Source organism: Pangasianodon hypophthalmus, chromosome 21 (assembly GCF_027358585.1).
Source record: "Pangasianodon hypophthalmus isolate fPanHyp1 chromosome 21, fPanHyp1.pri, whole genome shotgun sequence".
Lineage (NCBI taxonomy): Eukaryota > Metazoa > Chordata > Actinopteri > Siluriformes > Pangasiidae > Pangasianodon > Pangasianodon hypophthalmus.
Window position 1 is genome coordinate 15,166,818 of NC_069730.1, and position 21,994 is coordinate 15,188,811.

Here is a 21,994-nt window from a genome sequence, read left to right on the forward strand (position 1 = left end):
AAGGCTTTTAAGACGCAGGCTGAGAATTCCTCTTAACACATACTGTCCACGGCTAGTATTAACACAAATGCTATAATAATAACGGAAGCCAACAAGTTTGCTTAGTTATATAACTAGTTGTGCAAAAGAAGCCAGACACACACAGATGAAGAAAACGGAATACCAGACATGCCTCATTCTCTGGGTGTGGTGTATCCCAGCAATTCCTCACGAGTTAACCCACAGCATGCTCACATATCACCCTGCTCTTTCAAAATATACACCCACTAGCAGAAGCATTCATTTGATCTCACAAAAATTTGAGCAAAAAAAAAAAGAGCAATTTAACTGAATTTCAAAGCTACATCTTTGAGACAAAGACACTTCTTCTATTCATTCCTGCTCATTGCATATTATATCTACATTTTTTTAGCCTGTTTTGTGTATAATATGTAATTTAACTCATTGCCTTGTACCACAAACTTATTAGTGTTCCTGTTTCAAAATGGCTTCCAGGTCAAAAATTATGCCTTTACATAATCCTTACAAACATGAAAGGATTGTTGTTTTGCACTAACTGCATGATGCTAACTGCATTTCGTTGGATTTGTACTTGAACTCTGCTCAATGACAGTAAAGCTGAATCTAATCAGACAACATTTTGGGATGTGTTTTGACTTGTGGTACAAATGGGGTTTGGACACACAGAGGTTGTTGTTCTTTCAGCTGCTCCCATTAGGGGTCACCACAGCAGATCATTGGTCCACATATTGATTTGGCACAAGTTTTACACTGCATGCCCTTCCTGACACAACCATTTAGTTTCACATGGGCTTGGGACCAGCACTGAGAGTATTCCCTGGCTGGGAATCGAACCCAGCCCACACCAGGGAGACTGCAGGATTCTTAGCCGGTAGACCACCAGGGACCAAGGCTTGGACACAGATACACAGATAAAATTAATCCCAGACCTACTAAACTGTTTTATAATTGCATAGTTACAAATAATCCTTATATGATTATAATGTAACAACACAGTATTGCGTCCAGTAACGTCCAGGTTTGAAAGCTGTGGTCAGACTACTAGGCTGGAAAGAGCTGTCATCATAATGGTGATGGAAAAAAAGGATATTTAATGCAGGCAACATACTGTAGAGTCACTCGCTATCTTCTAATAATGATTCCTGTGACTTCTGGAATCATATTTAACCACCAAAAGGGAAATACTTGAAAAGGTTACGAAGTCACAGAAAAGAGATAATGGTTATCTATGCTTTTTTATTTAGTTTTGTAAAAGAATTGCAAATGCTATATGAGAATATGTTGTAGTTGTAGAGAGAGAGAGAGAGAGAGAGAGAGAGAGAGAGAGATAAGAACAGGCTTTTGGTACATAAGCATACAAAAGAATGAAGAAAATCATGTTCAAGAAGAAGACCCTAATGTTTGACCTTCATTTTTGCTGTTGTGGATAGTCCCACATAGATATTTATTCCCAATATGCTCATACTGAACATCATTTCCTCAGTTGTAGATGAGTAATGATTTATAACTGCGCTATCTGGTGTCACCCAGAAGAGGATGAGTTCCCTTTTGAGTCTGGTTCTTCTCATGGTTTCTTCCTCATGTTGTCTCAGGGAGGTTCACTACCTCATAGAGGACTTTATTCCTTTATTCATAATATCATTCCACAATTCAAGAGGTCAGAAATATCCATCAGATAAGACCATAATTATAGGGGTGTAATAATACACTCCAGTCACGATTCGATTCACAATACAGACTTCCTGATTCGATTCAATTTGATCTTGGAATATTTTAAACAAAATTTGAATGAAGAAAAATTATGGCTGAAAAGTCTCCTTTTTATTTCTGAATCATAAACAATGCAAAATAATGTGCATTTCTGTCTGTATAAAAATAAAAAAATAAAAAATTGCTGCTAACAGAAGTTTAATATTGTAAACAAAACACCTGTAAATAAATAAATGCATTCATAAATTCTCTCAAAAATATTACTGAATAAACAAAGTCTCTGACTCAGGGAAAATTATCAATTGAAACATAACGAGCTCCGTAGCAGCACCTGAGTCGTCATTTTAACCGGAAATAGAACTCCAAAGTTGGCTAAAATGCCCATTTTTCTGCTGCCTCTCTCTCGGGCACTGTAGTATGCAGAGGCACAGGGCTGGTGTCGTTTGAAAGCTACTGAAGAGCTCTTTTTAATTGTTATGATGATTCCCAGTAATGGCTCGCCATGGAAGAATGTGATCATGTGACCATCTTTCTCTCTGTATATTTTAACTTTGAGGGCTTGTGTTCTAACAGTGCAGTTGCATTAGATGCATAATTAATATAATGCTGCTTTCACACACAACGCACATAGTCAAATTTTTTTGGATCGCGATGCATCGTGTCACGATGCATCTTTACACCCCTACCTAATTATCACCCCTTCTTTCTCTAATGAAATTCAGAATGCCAGTTGCCTTTGGTTGCTGTCTGACACTGTAACATGGCTCAGAGAAAATTAAGACTGAGCCACTCACTTAGACACATAGTGTAACAGCCAGCCCATGCAGAATGTGTAATTTGTTTAAAACAAGCAGCAGTCACCACCAAATGTGGCCTTGATATCATTAATATTATCTTCATACTGTAATTAGGATCAGAAAGACAAAAGAAGGCATCTGAGTCAGTCTGTACTATCTGAGAAGAGTGAATTTTTTCAGTGAAATGGTCTGGATTTGATGCAGTGTTGGTATTTTAAGTTTGACTATACAAAAAATATACAGATTCAGAAGATTTTTGCGCTTCAAAAGCACCAAGTGTCAAGATGCTCCAAACACATGGCATAAACAATTAAAAGTTTTGGTGTGCATCCTGTCTGCAATGTAATTAGAATGAAGAAGACTGAGAAAAGCACTGAATCAACCCCATAATTACAAAATAATGTCCAAAGCACCAGGTGGTTTCGTTCTGACAATCACTTGGGATACTGTGCAATTAAAGCTACCTATAATTACTTTGACTTTGCTAATTAGGCACGAATCTATGGAGCACTGTCTCTATTCTTGTCTCCATTCACTAAGCAGAAATCATCACTTGCTCTTGGCGGGTGAAGCCTTTCAAAACACGGAAAGGATAGTTAACTTTCTGAGGAGTCAAGACATGTCTTCAAAACCCTATAAGGAAAGAGACATGAATATAAGTCCACAGAAACATTTGGAATTTAATAATATTACTGCTTTAAAGTCTATGATGTCAGACATACAGATGCATTAGGGATTTAACTGAATACAAATACACTGCTCAGAATGAACAGATAATGTGTTCTAAAGAGATACAAATACAGATACGAATAGAAGGTGGACTAATTTTTGAAAGGTCCACCAGGCATCTCTAAAAAGGTTCACAGAGGTTTTGTTTGAGACTAGAAGTGTGGACTGGGACTGGATGCACAAAAACCAAGCGAGTGAAGGTTTTTACTTTTATGCGAGCAGTCAGATATGAAGCTTGTGAATGTACATGAGCACTGCATGAGGCATTTACATCGTACATTCATTCATCCTTAGTTGCAGTGGTTTAAATTAGGATATTAGTTTGTATATATTTTAGCAAATACAACCGACTATACTCATTGGTTTTAAAGATAGATGGAAAGACGGCTGGATGGATGGTTGGCTTGTGATATCGTATGTAATATGCCATCATCCTATCATGTCCCCTAACTATTTCCGATTGTCAATAGTATTGCCTATGGCTTTGAGGGGGAAAAAGAAGGAGGCATGGCCATATATATATATGCAATGCATGTTGTGTACATGTTACATCATTACAGTGGAAAAAATACAGGAAGCTGGCTCAGAGTCAGTTGTAGCTGCAATCGCTAGTATTAGTGTTTAATCAGGGTTTTTTTTGGCTTAATTACTCGTTAACCAGGTCAGGAGTGCTGCAAAACTGAAGTTGGGCTTGTAAATAAACCTAACAAGTTATTAGCTGTAACTAGGCTCATTATAAAATGTAAATAAAATTATATAAACTACGCATGCATGTGCTCTGTGGTGAACAACAGCAGAGATACAGTACTTATAGAATTCTTGTAGTCCTGATAACAACACATTTCATTTTCTTAATTTACATCTCTGTTCATGTTTTGAGAGTGAAAACATCCACTGCTTTATCTGATCAGCAAGCAAGTAAAACTAAGACGCATCTGAGAAAGATGGTTTGTTGCTCTGCTCCTATGTCAGACCATAGGTTATTAAGGTTATTAAGAAAACACATATTACAAGATACAACATACTTTATTTTTGTCTATCTTAAAGCTGCAGACACCATGCTTTCCGGCAGACATAACTGTCCATCTTGATAGCCATTGGCGATTCCCAAAAATATTGTCAATTATCCCAAGTCTAATGAATGGGTGTACTTTATTGATCCCCAAGAGGAGGTTTGGGATATTATGTGTAACATATTGTGGGTACAAACCGGTTTGACCAATTATGAACTCAAGTGATGTAGCTGAGGTTGAGGAACTGTCGAACTCAAACACCATGCTAAGTACTGGACTTTGTACTGACTTTCTTCCCCACTATTTTGGTTTTAGCTATACCCACTTTGGGGTTAATTCCAAATACAGACACAGCACTAAAAAAATACATATACAAATAGAGATAGTGCAATTTCATTATATCCCTAACACTCAACAACAAATGCACAGAGGTGTCAAATTCACAAATGCACAGAGGACTTGAATACATGTCCAAACACATGTGCATGGCTAACATACTTTACATTTCTGAGCTCATAGCCTTAACCATGTTAAACTACCACTTGTGTTGTCAGTATGTATGGTCCTCAAGTCTCCTGCTGTCCTGATAGAGTATCATTCCCTCAGAATTACCCTTGTTACTCTGTTTCCAGAATGGATGCGTTGTAGATTGGTTGTCATGGCATGCCACTGGTGTACAACTCCTGCTTTTAATCACCTTCTATAAGAACTCCTGAATCAAAGCAAAATATCTGCCAAATTACAGACAACTGTGTGTTTTTTTATCTCCCTTAAGTGAGCTGGTAAAAAAATTGTTTTAATATTTCTTTAGTCCTAGAGATATATGAAGCTCGCATTATGTCTAAACAGGATTACAGAAGCTTAAATAATTTATTCCATACACATACAGCACCTACTCAGAATGGATGGCACAAAATAATTCAGCCAGAACCCTTTGCATTTAAACAGCGCTTTAATGCCACTCTATACATGCTTTATAACCACTCTATAAATGTAACGTGATTTGCAATAAATGAACATGTTCCTAATGAGGCCTGTGTGCTATGAGTGTACTAGCCACGTCTCATCAGAACCCATCTGTCTGCCCTGCCACTGCCGGTTCTAATGGGCTAATTTGGCTTAGCGGCGCTCTCCTTTGCGAGGTGCGGGGGTCTTGGTCTGCCAATTAACACCAGACTTTCCGCGAACCCTGGAGAGAGGACACCTAATAAGCAGGCATGTGTGAAATCAGCCTCCTCTCTGTGGACCCCAGCGTAGCCTGCCACACGTGAAAATGAACCACTAGACAGGGAGAGAATGTAATTTTTTTCTAATATAATAGGGGAGGGTGGTTTTCATTATTTTGTGAGAGAGGGATACAGAGTGTGCAAGAGAGAGATAGTGAAGCAGGGTAGGAGGGTAAGGAAGTGAAAGAAGGCTACACAGAGAGAAATACAGACGTGAGAAGATGAAAGGACAGATAGATGACATGTTCTGAGGTGTAAGTATATGGTTGATTATGAAACCATATACCATCCAATTACACACATACATAGTAAATTAAACTCATTTACCTTTAACTTATAAATTGGCAATACAGTTTTTCTAAATATACATATAAAATACAAATTATTCAATGAATGTGTTAATTATTTTGCCACAGCGCTGTTGAACTTTCTATAACAGTAGTTCAAATCAGGTGTACATTACTGCATTCATTCTAATAGGTTATCGTTTCTATAGTAACAACATACACAGGGACTTGTACAGTGGACACTCCACATATATTGATTTAAAGTATGTATACTTGTTGACAAGTTGTCTGTGAGATGTTTATTTAGCATTTTTGGAAGGAGTCTCCAGTGTCAGCGCTTTTCTAACATTTAGAGGCAAAGCTGTTTTCTGACAGCAGAAAGTCTTCAGGACGACGGGCTTTGTCGTTTCTGGTTTCCTGCTTACATGACAAGCTGCATTTAATTTGTCTTATTAACTTCAAAAGGAAAAAGAAAGACTGACAATCAGACAGACATATCATAACATTAAAGGAACTGTAAACAGATAAAAAGTATGATTTGTCATTCTTTAATAAATTAAGAATTGCAATTGTTGGCAAAATGCTGCAGTATAAAAGGAAAAATGTGATGTTATATGAAAATAATCAACTTCATGGTGGTAACAGCACCTACAATTTGTGTCGGGCTGCATTACACCACCCCAGTGGTGATTATTTTCTAATAACAGCACACCCCGTTGCATGGCAAACATGCTCAATTCACCAAATTACAGCGTGCAGATACAAATGATATGCTTTTCATCTTATCATATGCAATGCTAATACCATCCATCTTAACAAACCGTAAAACTTGTTGGCTTTCTCTCCTCCACTTTTCATTATAAATTGATCATTTTTCTTTTCGCACTCTTGGATTGATGAGTGCACCCCTGTTCATTTCGCACCAACTGTACATCACTGCATTTAATTGAGAAAAGCGCCTGTGAGGTGAAATTTCACTTTATGTCATATGTAGCTGTTATATAAAGTGGCAGGGGAAAACATACAGTATATAGTAGCACTGGCAAGTTACACACCAGAATATTTGACAAATAAACACAGGTACCTGTCAGTAGTGAATTTGGTGGGGTGGTTAAGTTCAAACTATGTGTATACGACTTCAATTATTTTATAGATATTAAAAAACTCTGCAAAACAAGCAAAACAGTGATCCATTGTCCCCTCTTTAGTCATGCTTTATCCCTCACCTGGTAGAAGTTGGGCCAGTAGGTGCTGATAGCGAGTTCCACTTGGGTCCAGCTCCTGCTGACGGGGCCTGAAGTGTTCCACACGGGAAGACCAGTGGGGCTGTTGTTCTCTTTGATGTAGATGTTGAGGTACCCGGGGCTGCCCCCCTCCCTGCCAGACACCAAGTACTGAAAGGTGACGCAATGTGTGTCGTTCTCTTTGAGCTGAGGGCTCAGCAGCTGGGCTCTCTGTCCGGCGAAACGGCCTGACGTGTTCACCATCATGAAGGCTGAACCTGATGGACGAAGAGGGCAAAGATGTAAAAGAAAATAGCTACACTTTTAACATTAAGCATTGTATTTTCACTTGCAATAATCTATAAGGATGTATAACAGAATAACCTACTTTATAAAGAATAAAGAGAAAAATCTGCTGATTGAATCTTGCATATTGTTCCACCCTAAGTATAAACAGGTCTGGACTTTTTTTTGCCAAAAGAAAACATGTATCAGCATGTAACAATGATCAAACACTAACACTGATTCTGCTTAGTCAGAAGATGTTGATGAATTTTTATAACAGCATGGCTTGGACAGTAGTGCTGGCTACAAGGTTATATCAATGCTCTAAGTCTAATACGTACATTATTGTTTGCATAGTAACAGCTGCTTAACAGGGATTCTGTATAAATATATTTTAAAAATGTGTTGCTCTCTGTGTAGTTCTCTGTGAGGAGACATTTATTTGTGGAAAGAGTCTCCAGTGTCAGCACTTTGTAACTTTATGATCAAGACAGAGGGTGGTTTCTCTGTAACACGACAAGCTATGGTTTTTTTCTGACTAATGAACTGTGGACATTCCATAACATTAAATGTAACTATAAATAGATAAAAAAGTAAAATGTCATTTTTTTAATTAATCAAAAAAATGTTAGTGATGACAAATTGCTGTAGTGTAAGAAAAATGATCAACTTTGGTTGTGCAACATCATCACGCCATGCTGTCGTTGATTAATTTCCTTTAACAGCATGCCCTGCTTCGTTTTTTGCTTGACAACGCATACAAAAATGTAAACGTTTCAGAGGAATGCAGCTCGATCCTGCTCTATTTAACCTCTCCTCCCCCTCCTCCCTGTACTGCACTATAAGGTTTGCGAGACACATGGCATACGTTATAATGTGTTAATCAACACGGTAAAAGCCTTTTTCCGTTCGTAATTGATTAAAGCGGAGTCACTTCATTAAAGCGACTGCTTAATTCGTCTTAATTAGCATCGCTAATTAATATATATCTGATCTCATTACAGCACTAAGCTGCAGACAGATCAGCATATACAATGGCTCTCCACAGAAATACCACACTGTAAATTACACTGGGAAATACTCTTCACACAGTGCGCACTCACACACACACACACATACACACACACACACACAGTTAATGTAGCCAAGGTATTACTGCTGAGATTCAACTGTGGCTCTGCAGCCTGCTAGCTGATCCAGTCACTACACAAAAACAAGCAGAACTGATCAACAACTTTATATTCATTCTGAGATTCTAATTCCACACACACACACACACACACACACACACACACACATAATATTCTGACACGGGTTACTCAATAATTATCAGATGGCATAAAGGTTAATACGAGTCTCTCATTGCTAGCCAATAATGCACAGGCGGGAGGGATTATATTGACAATAGTTTCAGAGAAAAGGCCAGATCGCCACCTATCAGCACTCACACCTACTGAAATCCTTTAGCCTTTCTCTGTCTTCTCTCTCTCTCTCTCTCTCTCTCTCTCTCGCTCTGACAGAACCATAACCATAACAAGTATATTTGCAGCATTTGACTTCAAAGCTCCACACCGTAATGTCTCTGACATGTAGCAGAATGTAGCTGACATGTAGCCTATACAGAGACAGAAATTTGAAAAGAGAGAGAGATATAGACATAGAGCTAGGGAGAGAGAGGCAGATGTTCAAATGGTAAGTATTATAGCATGTAATGAAAAAGCTGAACTGAATTTGATGCATTAAGCTCAAATGTAGACTATATGAACTATACGGGGGCAGTCGTGGCCTAATGGATGGAGAGTCGGACTTGCAACCCGAAGTTGAACCTGAAGTTGTGGGTTCGAGTCTCAGGTCTGGCAGGGATTGTAGGTGGGGGAGAGTGAATGACCAGCACTCTGTCCCACCCTCAATAGCACGACTGAGGTGAGACCCTTGAGCAAGGCACCAAACCCCCAACTGCTCCCTGGGCGCCGCAGCAAAAAAGGCTGCCCGCTGCTCCGGGTGTGTGTTCACGGTGTGTGTGTGCGTTCACTACTGTGTGTGTGCACTTGGATGGGTTAAATGTAGAGCACAAATTCTGAGTATGGGTCACCATACTTGGCCACAAGTCACTTCACTTCACTTCATGAAGACTATAGATTATTTTCCTGTAGTGTTTTATTACTCTTATACCACAACAATTAGCAAACAAATAAATTTTTTATTTATTAGTGAATGACACGTCAGACTAATAAATAAAACTGTTTATAGTTACTTTTAATGTTATGGACAAGTTACTTTATAGCAGCTACAAACAGTCCTTCTCTCACCAGCCTCTTTTTTTTCTCTCTTTTGAAGTTAGTAAGATAAAATAACAACCACGACTCTCCCATGCTGAAAAACTTACTGACTGTTACAAAGTTTTGACACTGGAGACTCTCTCCATAAATGCTAAATAAACATCTCCTTACAGAAAACTTCACCACATCAACAAATATAGGTTTTTAAATAACAACGTTTTTTTAATCTGTTTATTATTAGGCTTAGATTATTGTGGAGCATCCACTGTAAAAATCTTTGTGAATGAGTTGTTACCATAGAAACGATAATGTATTAGAACATGTGCCATAATATAAACCTGTGATTTGAATTATAGCCATCAGGGCCGTGCGACACATTCTGACCAAACAGATTTGAGAATTTAACAGTGCTGTGATGTAATACTTTAACATACTTCATGCATAGTGAATGTTTAGACACTGGTAACTACAATACTGAGTTCTTATTTCAGCCTATAAGATTTATGGTGGTTATAACAATGCCATAGACCTGTTATAACAGTTATTTATATTTGCTCAGGCCCTTAGGTGAAGAGCTAATTTCAGAGTTGTGGCACTGGTAGATATATTTTTGGGTTTTGATGTTTGATATAGGAGAAGTACATACATTATGTCAAAAATATCATAACAAAGCCTTATGTCAACAAAATTCTCTGTCACATTACTCAGGTGACATGTCAGGTTGACACTGGATGAAATAAGCCTGAATATTTATATTAATTTATGTTAATTGTGTTAATTGCTCAAAAGGCTTATGTAGTTGTCAAGTGTTACCAAAAATGCACTTAAAAATATCCAAAACGTATATTTACATACGCACAAAAACACTACAGAGGACTATCAGTTCACACATGTGCTTTAATGCTCCATCTGTCCACAGCTCCACACTACTAGCACCTCATCGCTCATGTTTACACCCTGAGTAGAACAGACGGTGAGAGGAGGAGGTGTTTGGAACTAGGAAGAGGGGTGTAGATTTGGGATGAAACTAAAAAATTATTATTTTTTTCATGTCTGCTTGTCTGATAAGGGTTCTACTCACGCCGTACACACCTCCTCCAGAGCTTTACATCAGTAATGTTCTTGATTACCATTTAATGTCCTAATTAGTCACAAGCACAAAACTGACCACGCTGCTGTCATACTTGTGCAGGTGTGATCTGCTCCACTGTTTATATATTGTTGTTCGGAGACAAACACAAGCACACGTGTACACACTATGTCTCCATTTGTTCGCTGAGGTGGCGCTTGACTCACGGCAGAGCTGAATTGCTGAGTGGGTATCGCACTGACCACACGCTGTGATGGAAATGACTTTTGAGTCATTGCTGTGTTTGTGTTTGTGTGAGTGATGTGGCCTATTGGCCTGATGTTTGTTTATTCTTTTATCGCTCTGTTTTGAGAAATATATCCACGTCAGTAATACCAAGTACACCATGAACAAAATGACAGTTGTGATTTATATTGTGATTACATTCTGATTTATATACTACCTTCACACAAGCGTACAGATACAAAATACACACAAAAGCACACATACACAGCCATCCATCTATGCACTTTTGATTTGACAACATAGACACAATTATAGGAATTCAATGCAGATTGATAAAATGGCAGGCTAAAGCAACCCAGTCTGACAGAAAAAAAAAAAAACATTTACATACAATTTATTTGCAGCACCTTCTATACGATGAATATCAACATTCAGTCACAAGCACACAATGTATCAAACTCTCATGAAATAAGCCAAATTTCTCCTCTTCACGGCTGTAGTTAAACGCAATTAGTCAAATGGTAGCGCGGCGTTTTTTCTTTACATTTCAGCTGCTCGTTCATCTGTATTCTTCTGCAGTTTTCTTCACAGACATTCTGTGTAGCTGGGTAAACATAACACTGTAGCGTGATAAACACAGTTTATCAAGTTATTTTTTTTTAACCGTCATGTTGCCATGACACCTACTGCAATACCCAGCCAAACAGAAATGACACATACTGACCTACTGTGCTTCTGACAGAATGCTGTTATTCGTCATACAGAAGGTGCTGCAAATAAGTTATATGTGAACGCTTTTTCTATGAGACTATGTTGGGCAAAAGAGTAACTAGCATCCAAGCAAAAGAGTCAAAACCATGAAAGGGAGAATAATATTGAATAATCAAGATCAAAAGGAAAACCAAGAGAGCAAGTGTCAAGAAAAACTGAGCATGGGTCAATAACACAAGACTGAGATATTAGGAAAAACCAAAGGCTTAGTAGTGGTAATGATAGTGCACAAACAAGCAAAGACACTAGATAGTGGAGAATATATAGTAAAGTATATTAGGGCAACATGTCAGGAGGATCAGAAGGCAGGGGATCAGAAGGCAGGAAGCTGGCAGTGAGGACACACAGTAGATCCTGAGGAAGGAGTATTTGTAAAATACTTGGCTATCAGGGACGGCTGATGTAAACGGGCTAGCAGGGTTAAACTCCCTGTCTTTTGAAGACAAAAAGACATCAATATATGGTTACAATTTTGGCATCAAGATCACATTGGTAACAAATGATTTTTGTGGAACCAGCACAACAGCACCACCAATGGTCATAAGAAAAATACACTGAATTGTACGAACAGGTGAGGCTGGTGCTGATTTCTTTCTAGCTCAGACAGTAGTTTCATGCAGACTATCAATGACAGTCATGTCAGGTAATTAACCCTAGATTTTATCTGATTGAGAAGGCGCATTTGAAACATAATTGTGAGTGTGATGAAGGTGAAAGTGGATTATTTATTATTTGCTATCATCCTCTTTTCTCTAAATTGCCTTTGAAGGAGCACCAAAACGTAGATAGACTAATCACATATTATCTAATCAAAGTACAAATTACACAAAAGGACAGATTACACAACTGTAAGTTTAATGTTTTTGGTTTGAATGATAGGGTTAGAACTAGGGCTGTAGTCAAGACCACTACTGTCAAGTCAAAGACCAGGACTAGCCAAGGTCGAGTCAAGACCGAATCTTAATGGAGTCGAGGCCAAGTCAAGACTGGGTCCAAATGAAAGATCAAGACTGAAAACCATCTAATCCTTTTCTAAGCCAAGCCTTTACTTCAACTGGTTGGCTTCATTTGTGCATTGTGCCATTGAATAGGTTATGTTTTCTAGAAGAAAGATTTACTTCTTGTCAAACTTCATGCATGTGAAAAGAAAAGACAACACTAACATTATTCTAAAAACATATTTAGTGAGACCAATGCCCAAGACTGAGATACCGAAGTATGTGGACACATGACCATCACACCCATATGTGGGTCATCCCTGAACTGTTGCCACAAAGTTGGAAGAACACAACTGAATAGGATGTCTTTGTATGCTGTAGCATTAAGTTTTCCCATCACTGAAACTAAGAGGCTCAAACCTGTTCCAGCACGACAATGCCCCTGTGCACAAAGCGAGCTCCATGAAGACATGGTTTGCTAAGCTTGGCGTGGAAGAACTTGAGTCTCCTGCACAGAACCCCAACCTCAACCCCACTGAACACCTCTGGGATGATCTGGAACTTCAACTGTCTCACCTGACATCAGTGCCTGATCTCACTAATGGTCTTGTGGCGGAACGAGCACAAATCCCAGGGGCCATGCTCCATAAACTAGTGGAAAGCCTTCTCTGAAGAGTGAAGGTTATTATAATTGCAAAGGGGGACTATGTATATAAAGGGATGTTCAAAAAGCACACATGGGTATGAGTGACCAGTCACGTGTACACTTTTGACCATATAGTGTAAGATTAAGTGCAAATGCCAATAAGTCAAAGTCAATTAGGAAAACCTCATAACCATGACCAGCCATCACTGTTGGTTTAGAAAACCAGTCACTCATAGAGCAGATTATAGTTCTGGTTCAGCTCTAGACTTTAGTAAGTTGCCAGTTCCTAAATTTGTATAGCTAATATAATAGACACTCTCGCTGTGTCTAAAATGACCTCTTACACTCTGCTCTACAAACTGCAAGTGCATAAAGAGTGCATTTATAGAAACATTCTGATTTGCCAATTTATTTTATTAAGTACACCATTTTAGTAAACTAGCACTTCACTGTAATGCATTTATCAAAATAATGCATTTCTCTTTCAGTCTTTCCATCTCTATTCACCCCCCCTGCTTTTTTGGTTTTTCACTTTTTGCTTCTTCTCCCTAACAATGGTGTGCTCAGGACCCAATTAAAAGCAGCGAGCTCTCACTTGCTTGGCCACAGCAGGTGTGTTGGAGTGGTTTCATAAAGGCCACAGCACTCAGTCCAATGTCTTGGGCATTTGACAGAATGACTTTATTATCAGATCAGCAGCACTTCAGACTGCAAAGCAGCACCACAGAGAACGAGAGATCCTCCATCTGATCTGAAGTCTACTGAATGCTTTCATGTTCAAAATAATCAAGTGCAATCTGTGACACATACCAATCTGATCGTGCAGTGAAATTAGCAAAAAATGTTGGATTCTTATACAAATTAGGTTGAAAAAACAATAAACACTAGGGGATAGCCATTATAATTTCTAGCACTTCCTCATGAGATAAATTCAGCCTGCTTTTCACACATGACAAACAAAAAGCTTTCTTTTTGTTGAATTTTTAGATCCAATCAAGGCTGTGTATGCATTAAAAATTTCAACTCGATTAGCCAGAAAAGTACTTGTAGTTTCAATGGTTTTGTATACTGAATCCCATATTTACTTTATATTCACTTATTCTTTCACTGTATAGTCACTTACATGATCAAACTGAGTAATAATTCTTTGTAAAGTTTTGTTCCAATGCATTCGGTTGTGGACAGCTAGCTAGCTGAGTTTCTCCACAATTAGCTAGCCTACTAACTACATTTATATACCAAAAGAAATGATCAGCACACTTTGTTGTAGAGTTCTACACAGAACCAGTGAGCGTTCTCCCAGAGGGACATCCAAAGAACATTTTGGAAGTGAAAGCTGCCCAGTCTCACGTTTTGGTTTCGGAAACTGACTAGGCTAAACACGGTGTAGTGAAAGACACCATTAATAATTTTGACCATCTAGGTCTAAACAATACAAGACTATTATACATAAAAATCATCAAAAAAAATATTCAGACACAAAGCACTGCAAGCTTATTGAATACAGAAGCTACTTGCAGTCAAGAGAAATAGCACTGAATAAGAAGCTTTGCCTAGACTATTAAATACAGCTCTTATTCTAAGTTAACACACATTGGCTGCATATTGGAGCAGACATTCTGTTTGGGTAAAACTCATCTCAGCGCTTAAGACCATGTGCTTGACAAAGCCCCGGCAGCTCTGACAAGGTGTGACCATTACCTGCGGCCTGCCATGGTTACGCTAATTTACCCAGTGGCCCCTGCTGCAGAATTGCGCACTCTCTGCTTGCTGCGGGGGTGATGCTGGAGTTTTTTTTTTTTCCCAGGAAACAAGGCATCTGAGGCTTCATTAAGATCTGACTGCACTGCTGGGTGGGTTTGTCAGACTAATGTCACAGCTAATTAAAAACATGTGCTTAAAAAAGCCTTTTGAACATGCAAACTTGTTCATGAGCATCATGCAAAACAGCACAGGAAAAAATGTAAACTGGAGGTTTCAAAAAGCTATGAATAAGAGCCCTATAGTAAGAAAAGGATACAGAAAAAGATAGAACAGAACTCTCTTGCAAAGGTTTATATCCAATATTTCCTCATATTAAAACAATTCATTGCACGCTGAAGTGACTGACATGACTGATATAGTTTGCTCTCAGCAAATACATGTCTATTTCTCTGTTCAGTCACTGTGACAAACAAGAAAGCCTGATTTTAGGGGAAATACATATTTCAGGCAGCAATTTGAATAAAATATGAGACAGGTGTGTTTCTGTTGCAAGGGTATAATCAAATGTGGAAATGATTATGCCACAAATCAGTCCTGAAAGTCAGCAAAGGCTGTAATTTACAGGAATGGTGTCATGTCCACTCTCGTCCTGTCCTGTCCTGTCTCCTTTCACTTCTCAGAGACAAAAAATGTAAGGGAGAAGAAAGAAAGACTTTTATCCAGCTAGCAAAAAGAGAACATTCGACTCTCTTGGGTTAACCTTCAATCAAACATCAGGGAGTGTTTATTTTAGACAACAAATGGCTTAAGATTGTTTACAGACAAAATGCAGGATGTCATACGATACCATCAGTGTTGGCTGAAAAAAAAAAAGCTTCAATGTGACTGAATGCCCAAAATAAAAAAGAAGGAAACAAACATATATGTTTTTGTTCTTTCGGCTGCTCCCGTTAGAGGTCACCACAGCAGATCATTGGTCCGCATGTTGCCGTGCCTGACGCAACCCTCCCATTTTATCTGGGCTTGGGACCAGAACTGAGAGTACATGGCCAGTGGCTGGGTTGGTTCCCTGCCCAGGAATCAAACGCGGGCCACGTCGGTGAGCGCACAGGATTCTTAGCTGCTAGACCACCAGGGAAATAAGGAAACAAACATATATAACTAACCCAAAAGAATGAAAAAAGAAAATATAAAAACCTTACCTAACTACTTTAACAAAGAACAGAGGGACCATCCATATTTCTCACAATCTAGCAGTAAGAAGCATACACCAGCTCCAACAGGGAATTCCAACAAGGAGAGCAGAACCATCCAATCAATGGCATTGGCTGAAACACTCCATTAATCCTTCTATGAGTCCAGGCAAACATTCTTCACTTTCTTAACTACATACACTCTTGAAATTCAGTAGGTTGTGGCTATTTAGTCATCTACATTTCTAAAGAGAAAAAAACCTGTGCTAGAACTTGCAACTGGTTCTACATATCCTTATTATAGAAGCCATAGTTAGTGGATCGAGCAGAGTTTGGACCTCTCTAAATTGCAATGTTAAGCTTTTTTTTTAGACTCTTAACTGGGTAGGGTGGAGTTACTGAGCAAATGAAGGAAGATCTGTTCTAATGCATCTAGTAAACAGACACCTTTTGAACAATGCAGGGTCTTCTTCATGCACCCAGGAGAGCTTGGAAGTGGTAAAGACAGTTATCTTGTGAGGAAACCACTGGGAGGCTAATGGTTGAATGTTGATTAAGAAGGGACCTTTGGGGCATTCACAAAGTTTGCCCCATTTTGACCTGTACCCTGTTCTACAACCTACCAAGGTACACACACTGGATCTCCTGAATCCATGATGACCCTGAGGTCCAAGTCTCACCTGTTTAAGGGCTCTGTTGAAATCTCAAAAGTCCATCTTCTTTGCTAAAGGTGTATCTGAACATGCCTGTGGTGGCGTTTTCTTCTGGTGTGCCTCCTGTAGTATCAGCCTTGCCTCCTGACACCCTGAGGTCCAAGTCCTGCTTGCTAAAGGGTTATGTTTGGATGTCCAGATTCCATCATCTTAGTTTGGATCCTGCTTAGATCTCCAAAGTCCATCTTCTTTGTTAAAAAGTGTGTCTGAACATGTATTTGGTGGAGTTGTCTTCTGGTGTGCCTCCTGTAGAATTAGCTTTGCCTTCTGATGAGCCTGAAGTCCAGGCCATGCCTGTTGAAGTGCCGTGTTTGTCTCTTCAAAAGGTGTATCTGAACATGCCTGTAGTGGGGTTTTCTTCTGGCGTACCACCTGTAGAATCATGCCTTTGGTGGAATTTTCCTCTGGTGTGCCTCCTGTCGAATCATCTTGCCTCCTGAGGCCCTGAGGTCCAAGCCTTACTTGCTAAAGGGTCCCATTTTCTACTTTGCATGCCACAATGTAAGCGTGTACATCCTCTACAAACCAGTTCAGACACAGACTCCCCTAATGGCTACTGCTATGGGTTCCATTCTGGTCAATAATTCAGCATCTATGCTGCTCTTAATTCTCGTTTAGCCACTAACATGAACTCAACCCCTGCCTCTTGTCTTGGCTTGCCCTAACTCAGCATCTAACTCTCCTTGTTCCCATTATAATGTCAGCCTTAAATTGGTTGCATTGCACTGACTCTCAAGTGGATGCAATTCTGAAAAAAATAAATGGCAATACAACAGGCAATGGCTTATCGCAGAGAAAAGTTTGAAGAAGTATTTGGATGAGGAGTGGCAAATCTTCCACAAACAGTGTGAATCCGGCTTAAGATTCTGTTTATGATCTTAGCATAGTCCCTTTATTTCAAGCTCAATTTCCACTCTCCTGAGTGCTCCAAATGGATTTTCTTAATTTCTCTTCATTACTTTGAAAACGGGATCCTGAACAAAACAATAATTCACAACAATATAAAGTTCACAATGGAAAAAGCTGAGAATAGGATGAATAATTAAAACCAAACAGAACATATTGATCAAACTCTCTAGGGAGCTCTGGAGAGAAACAATTCTCTTTCATTTTTCATCACCATTTAGCTGAATGGGGGAAAATATTCTCCAAGAAAAATATTCTAGAGAAATGTTTGCCAATAAGGGTATGCAACACCTGATTTAGTACATGGCAACACCAAATTGTCTGCCACTAATCATCAAAGTGTATAGGTTTGGATGTTGGGGATATTTAGGTTCATTGTGGCTTCAGCCATGGATGGAATGAGGGATATAATTTGCAGTAATGACTGACATTCATTATTTTGCTCCAGCTCAGGTCCTGAACCCTGTGAAAATCATTATGAGGTTGGAAATCAAGATGAAGGGCCACTCTTTGGACCCAAAACCTCTAGGTCTCATTTATTAATAAAACTGAGAGAGGTCACACCCGGGGAAAAGCTTGCTAGCCGCTCGGAAATGTCAATGAAGACAAGGCTATTCTCACATTTTGCCACCAATCAAAAATACTCTCACTGTGAGGTTAGCCAGGCAACGTGAGGAACCATGGCCTCAACTCAATTTTCCCTCAGGCCTCTCCAGAACTTTCTCCTTCTCCACTCTTCAACATTTCTAATGGAAAAAGGAGGGGGGGGGGGAGGGGGGGGGGGGGGATAACACTGATGATTAAGTTTTGTGCAGTTCTCTTACAGAAAGAAAGGGCTCTATGACTCACTGATGAAAAATAATTTCTCTATTCATCCACTCGCTCATACATAGTTCAGGAATATTTGTAAAGCATTTTTAAATATGAACTCAATCTTGCTTAGCTTTGAGCTAATTGGCCAAATCTTGGCCAAATTTAGAGCTGTCACAATATCATTAGATCATCACAACACTCACTTGCCTTATCTCAAAACTGTAATGACATGAGAATCATAAACAAGTGTAAATCTTAGAAATTCTTAAAGTTTGTTTCCAAGATGGAAAAAACCTGTTACTAGCAAAGGGGAAGAAGATGTAGATTCTTCCTGAACAAGTAAATTAATACTGTTTAAATCAATGCACTGCTTTGCATAAAGAATCAAAGCTATGATTTTGAGTTACCTTCATAGATTGGGCTTTGTGAGGACAAGCAGACAACAAATTAGTCATGTAATTCCTCTCATCACAGACAGGTGTAATGTTAGGAATGAAATATAGTTCCCTTGGAATCACAGTGCTACACTTAACAAGAATCAGTGACAGACAAGAAGGAGATAATCAGATGTGTGTGGGACTGTTTTTTAATCATACACCTAGATGAATTCTGACCAGTCCCATGCACTCCATCTAAAAGTTTGACCAACCCCTCCCCCACTCCTGCTGAAATTTTCACCAGTCCTGCCCACTTTCACTGAAAGTTTAACCAATCCTGCCCACTCACACTGAAAGTTTGACCAAACCCACCCACTCTCACTGAGAGTCTGACCAATCCTGCCCACTCTCACTGAAAGTCTGACTAATCCCTCCCACTCTTGCAGTTATTATTTTTGCTTGTACCTGCCTGTGGTGTTTTCTAATGAACTTTGGTTCTACTTCAAAAAATAGAAACAAATTACTCATTTAAATCACAGCAACCCTGTCTATGATACAGCAGGTACTGATGATGAATGAATGCGGTGAATGCATCATGCATTGCAACTCATGCAATGCAAACATCACTTTTTATGTTTATACTGCTGCTTAGGATCTACACTGTTTACATCTTCAAGGAGACCTTTATGGATTTTCTACTAGAGGTGTGCCATGACCCAACAATAAAAGCTGTGGGAGTAAAGGAGAGTGGAGGTTATGGCACATTCCCACATTCGCTAAAGTTTGTGGACACCTGACCATCACACTCACATGTGCTTTTTGAGCATCCCATTCCAAACATAGTCCCCCTTTGCTGTTATAATAACCTCCACTCTCCTGGGAAGGCTTTCCACGAGATTTTGGAGCATGGCCATGGGAATTTGCCCATTCAGCCACAAGAGCATTAGTGAGGTCAGGCACTGATGTTGCACAAGGAGGCCTGGAGCATTGTCATGCTAGAACAGGTTTGGGCTAGGCCTGTTAGTTCCAGTGAAGGGAAATTGTAATGCTACAGCATACAAAGACATTCTCTACAATTATGTGCTTTCAACTCCCACAGTTCTCCACAAACTTTTGGCCATATAGCGTATCTGACCACCTGCTCCCGCATGCATGAGACTAAAGCCTGCTCACTCCCACAGCTTTTATTGTTGGGTTCTTTCTACCTCTAGTAGAAAATCAAAAAAGGTCTCCTTGAAGATGTAAACGGTGTAGATCCTGAGCAGCAGTATGAAAATAAAAAGTGATATGTGCATATAGAAATGGTGGAAGCCTCTCCTGTAAAATAAGTGCAGTGTAAAGTCTGAAATAAAATGAAACCATTTAACCAGTGTTTCTGCTACAGCTCCAATTTCACGAATTGCCCTTTTTAACCAGGATAAATTACATTCTCTGTGGCATAACGTTAGTAAATTAAGCCAAATTCTTAATCATAAGCTTGTTTATTTTAATGCATTTTGGATGAATATGAATTACAAACAGGGACATATAGAGTTTGGTCTGAGAGTATTGGAACAGCAAGGCCAATCCTGAAGACATTTGGATTTGACATCAGAAGATGAATATGAGTCAATAGATCAGAATTTCAGCTTTAATTTCCTGATAATTACATCTAGTTGTGTTAAACAACTTTGAACATGGCACCTTTGGTGGCAGACCACCCAATTTTTAAGTGAGCAAAAGTGAAGGAACAGATAGTCTTAAAGTAAATGAAAGTAAATAACACTTAATATTTAGGTTCACATCCTTGCTTCCAATAACTGCATCAAGCTGGCAACCCACTGACATCACCTTGCACTGTTCTCCTGCATTCTTCTTTTGTGATGCTTTTCCAGGCTTCTACTGTAGCTTCTTTCAGTTGTTGTTTTTTAGGGGGTTTCTCCATGCAGCCTCCTCTTCAGAAGGTGAAATACACGCTCAATATGGATAAGGTCTGGAGATTGACTTGGAAAGCCTTTGCTGTGTTGGCAGCTTCATGATGAAGTTCCTCCCAATTAGATCAGATGCATTTCTACGTAAACTGGCAGACAGAATGTTTCTGTAGACTTCTGAATTCATTCTGCTCCTATTATCATCAATAAAGATTAGTGAGCCCATTCCAGAAGCAGCCATGCAAGCCCAAGCCATGATACTATGTCCACTGTGCTTGACCAATGAGATTGTATGTGATGGATCATGAGTAGATCCTTTCTTTCTCCACACTTTGGGTTTTTTGGTTTTTGGTTTTTCTTCACAGCACTCACAATGGTTCTGTCATCCACTACTGTTGCTTTCCTTGGCCGACCTGCTTGATGTCTGGTTGCTAATTGTTGCTAAATAAGCTAATTGGATTCTTTCTTTCTTTCAGGACATTTCAAATTGTTGTATTGGCTATGCCCAATATTTGTTCTGATCAATTTTCCCTCTTTTCTCAGCTTCAAAATAGCATGTTTTTCTCCCATAGACAGCTATCTGGTCTTCATGTCAGTTTATCCTTTTAAACAACAAATCCAGTCTTCACAGGTGAAATACAGGGCTCAAACCAATAGTAGATATTCAGAGCTATTAATTGTTAAAACAATCAATTTAACAGGACACACCTGGGCAACAAAAAACACCTGTCATTCACGGGTTCCAATATTTTTGATAACTTGAAAAAATGTATTGTTTTAACAAATCCAAATGTCTTCAGTGTATAAAATCCAAATGTCTTCAGTGTATAAAAAAAACAAAAGAATTGGCCTTGTCGTTTCAATACTTTCGGAGTGGACTGTAGGAACACAATGATGCTTGCTGTCATGAATTCATATCAGGTGAAAATATGTCTGCTCTTGCTTTGCTACTTGCCCCATAATCATATAAGAGGGTCATTCTTCAACTCTTTGACTTTCCCCAGTACAGAGTGTTTCCTCAAAGATTAAACGCAGAGAATCCAATTAGCTTATTTTCACATCATGGTTGTGCCTTCCCGTTTTAGCAGTTTTCATGTCTGGCTGATGTGATTGAAATGTCTGATGTCCTTCAGTCCAG

The 21,994-nt window shown here is 39.1% G+C and overlaps 1 protein-coding gene across 7 annotated transcripts in view; it reads right to left on the reverse strand.

The window, feature by feature from the left end:
• The window catches only part of LOC113533549 (receptor-type tyrosine-protein phosphatase mu), a 201,819-nt gene that overhangs the window by 119,778 nt on the left and 60,047 nt on the right, over window positions 1-21,994 (reverse strand). For all 7 annotated transcript variants that reach the window (XM_053227520.1, XM_053227519.1, XM_053227518.1 and 4 more), the window contains exon 3: window positions 7,010-7,284. In XM_053227520.1, coding sequence (XP_053083495.1) covers window positions 7,010-7,284 — 275 coding nt within the window. The remainder of the gene's footprint in view (window positions 1-7,009; window positions 7,285-21,994) is intronic.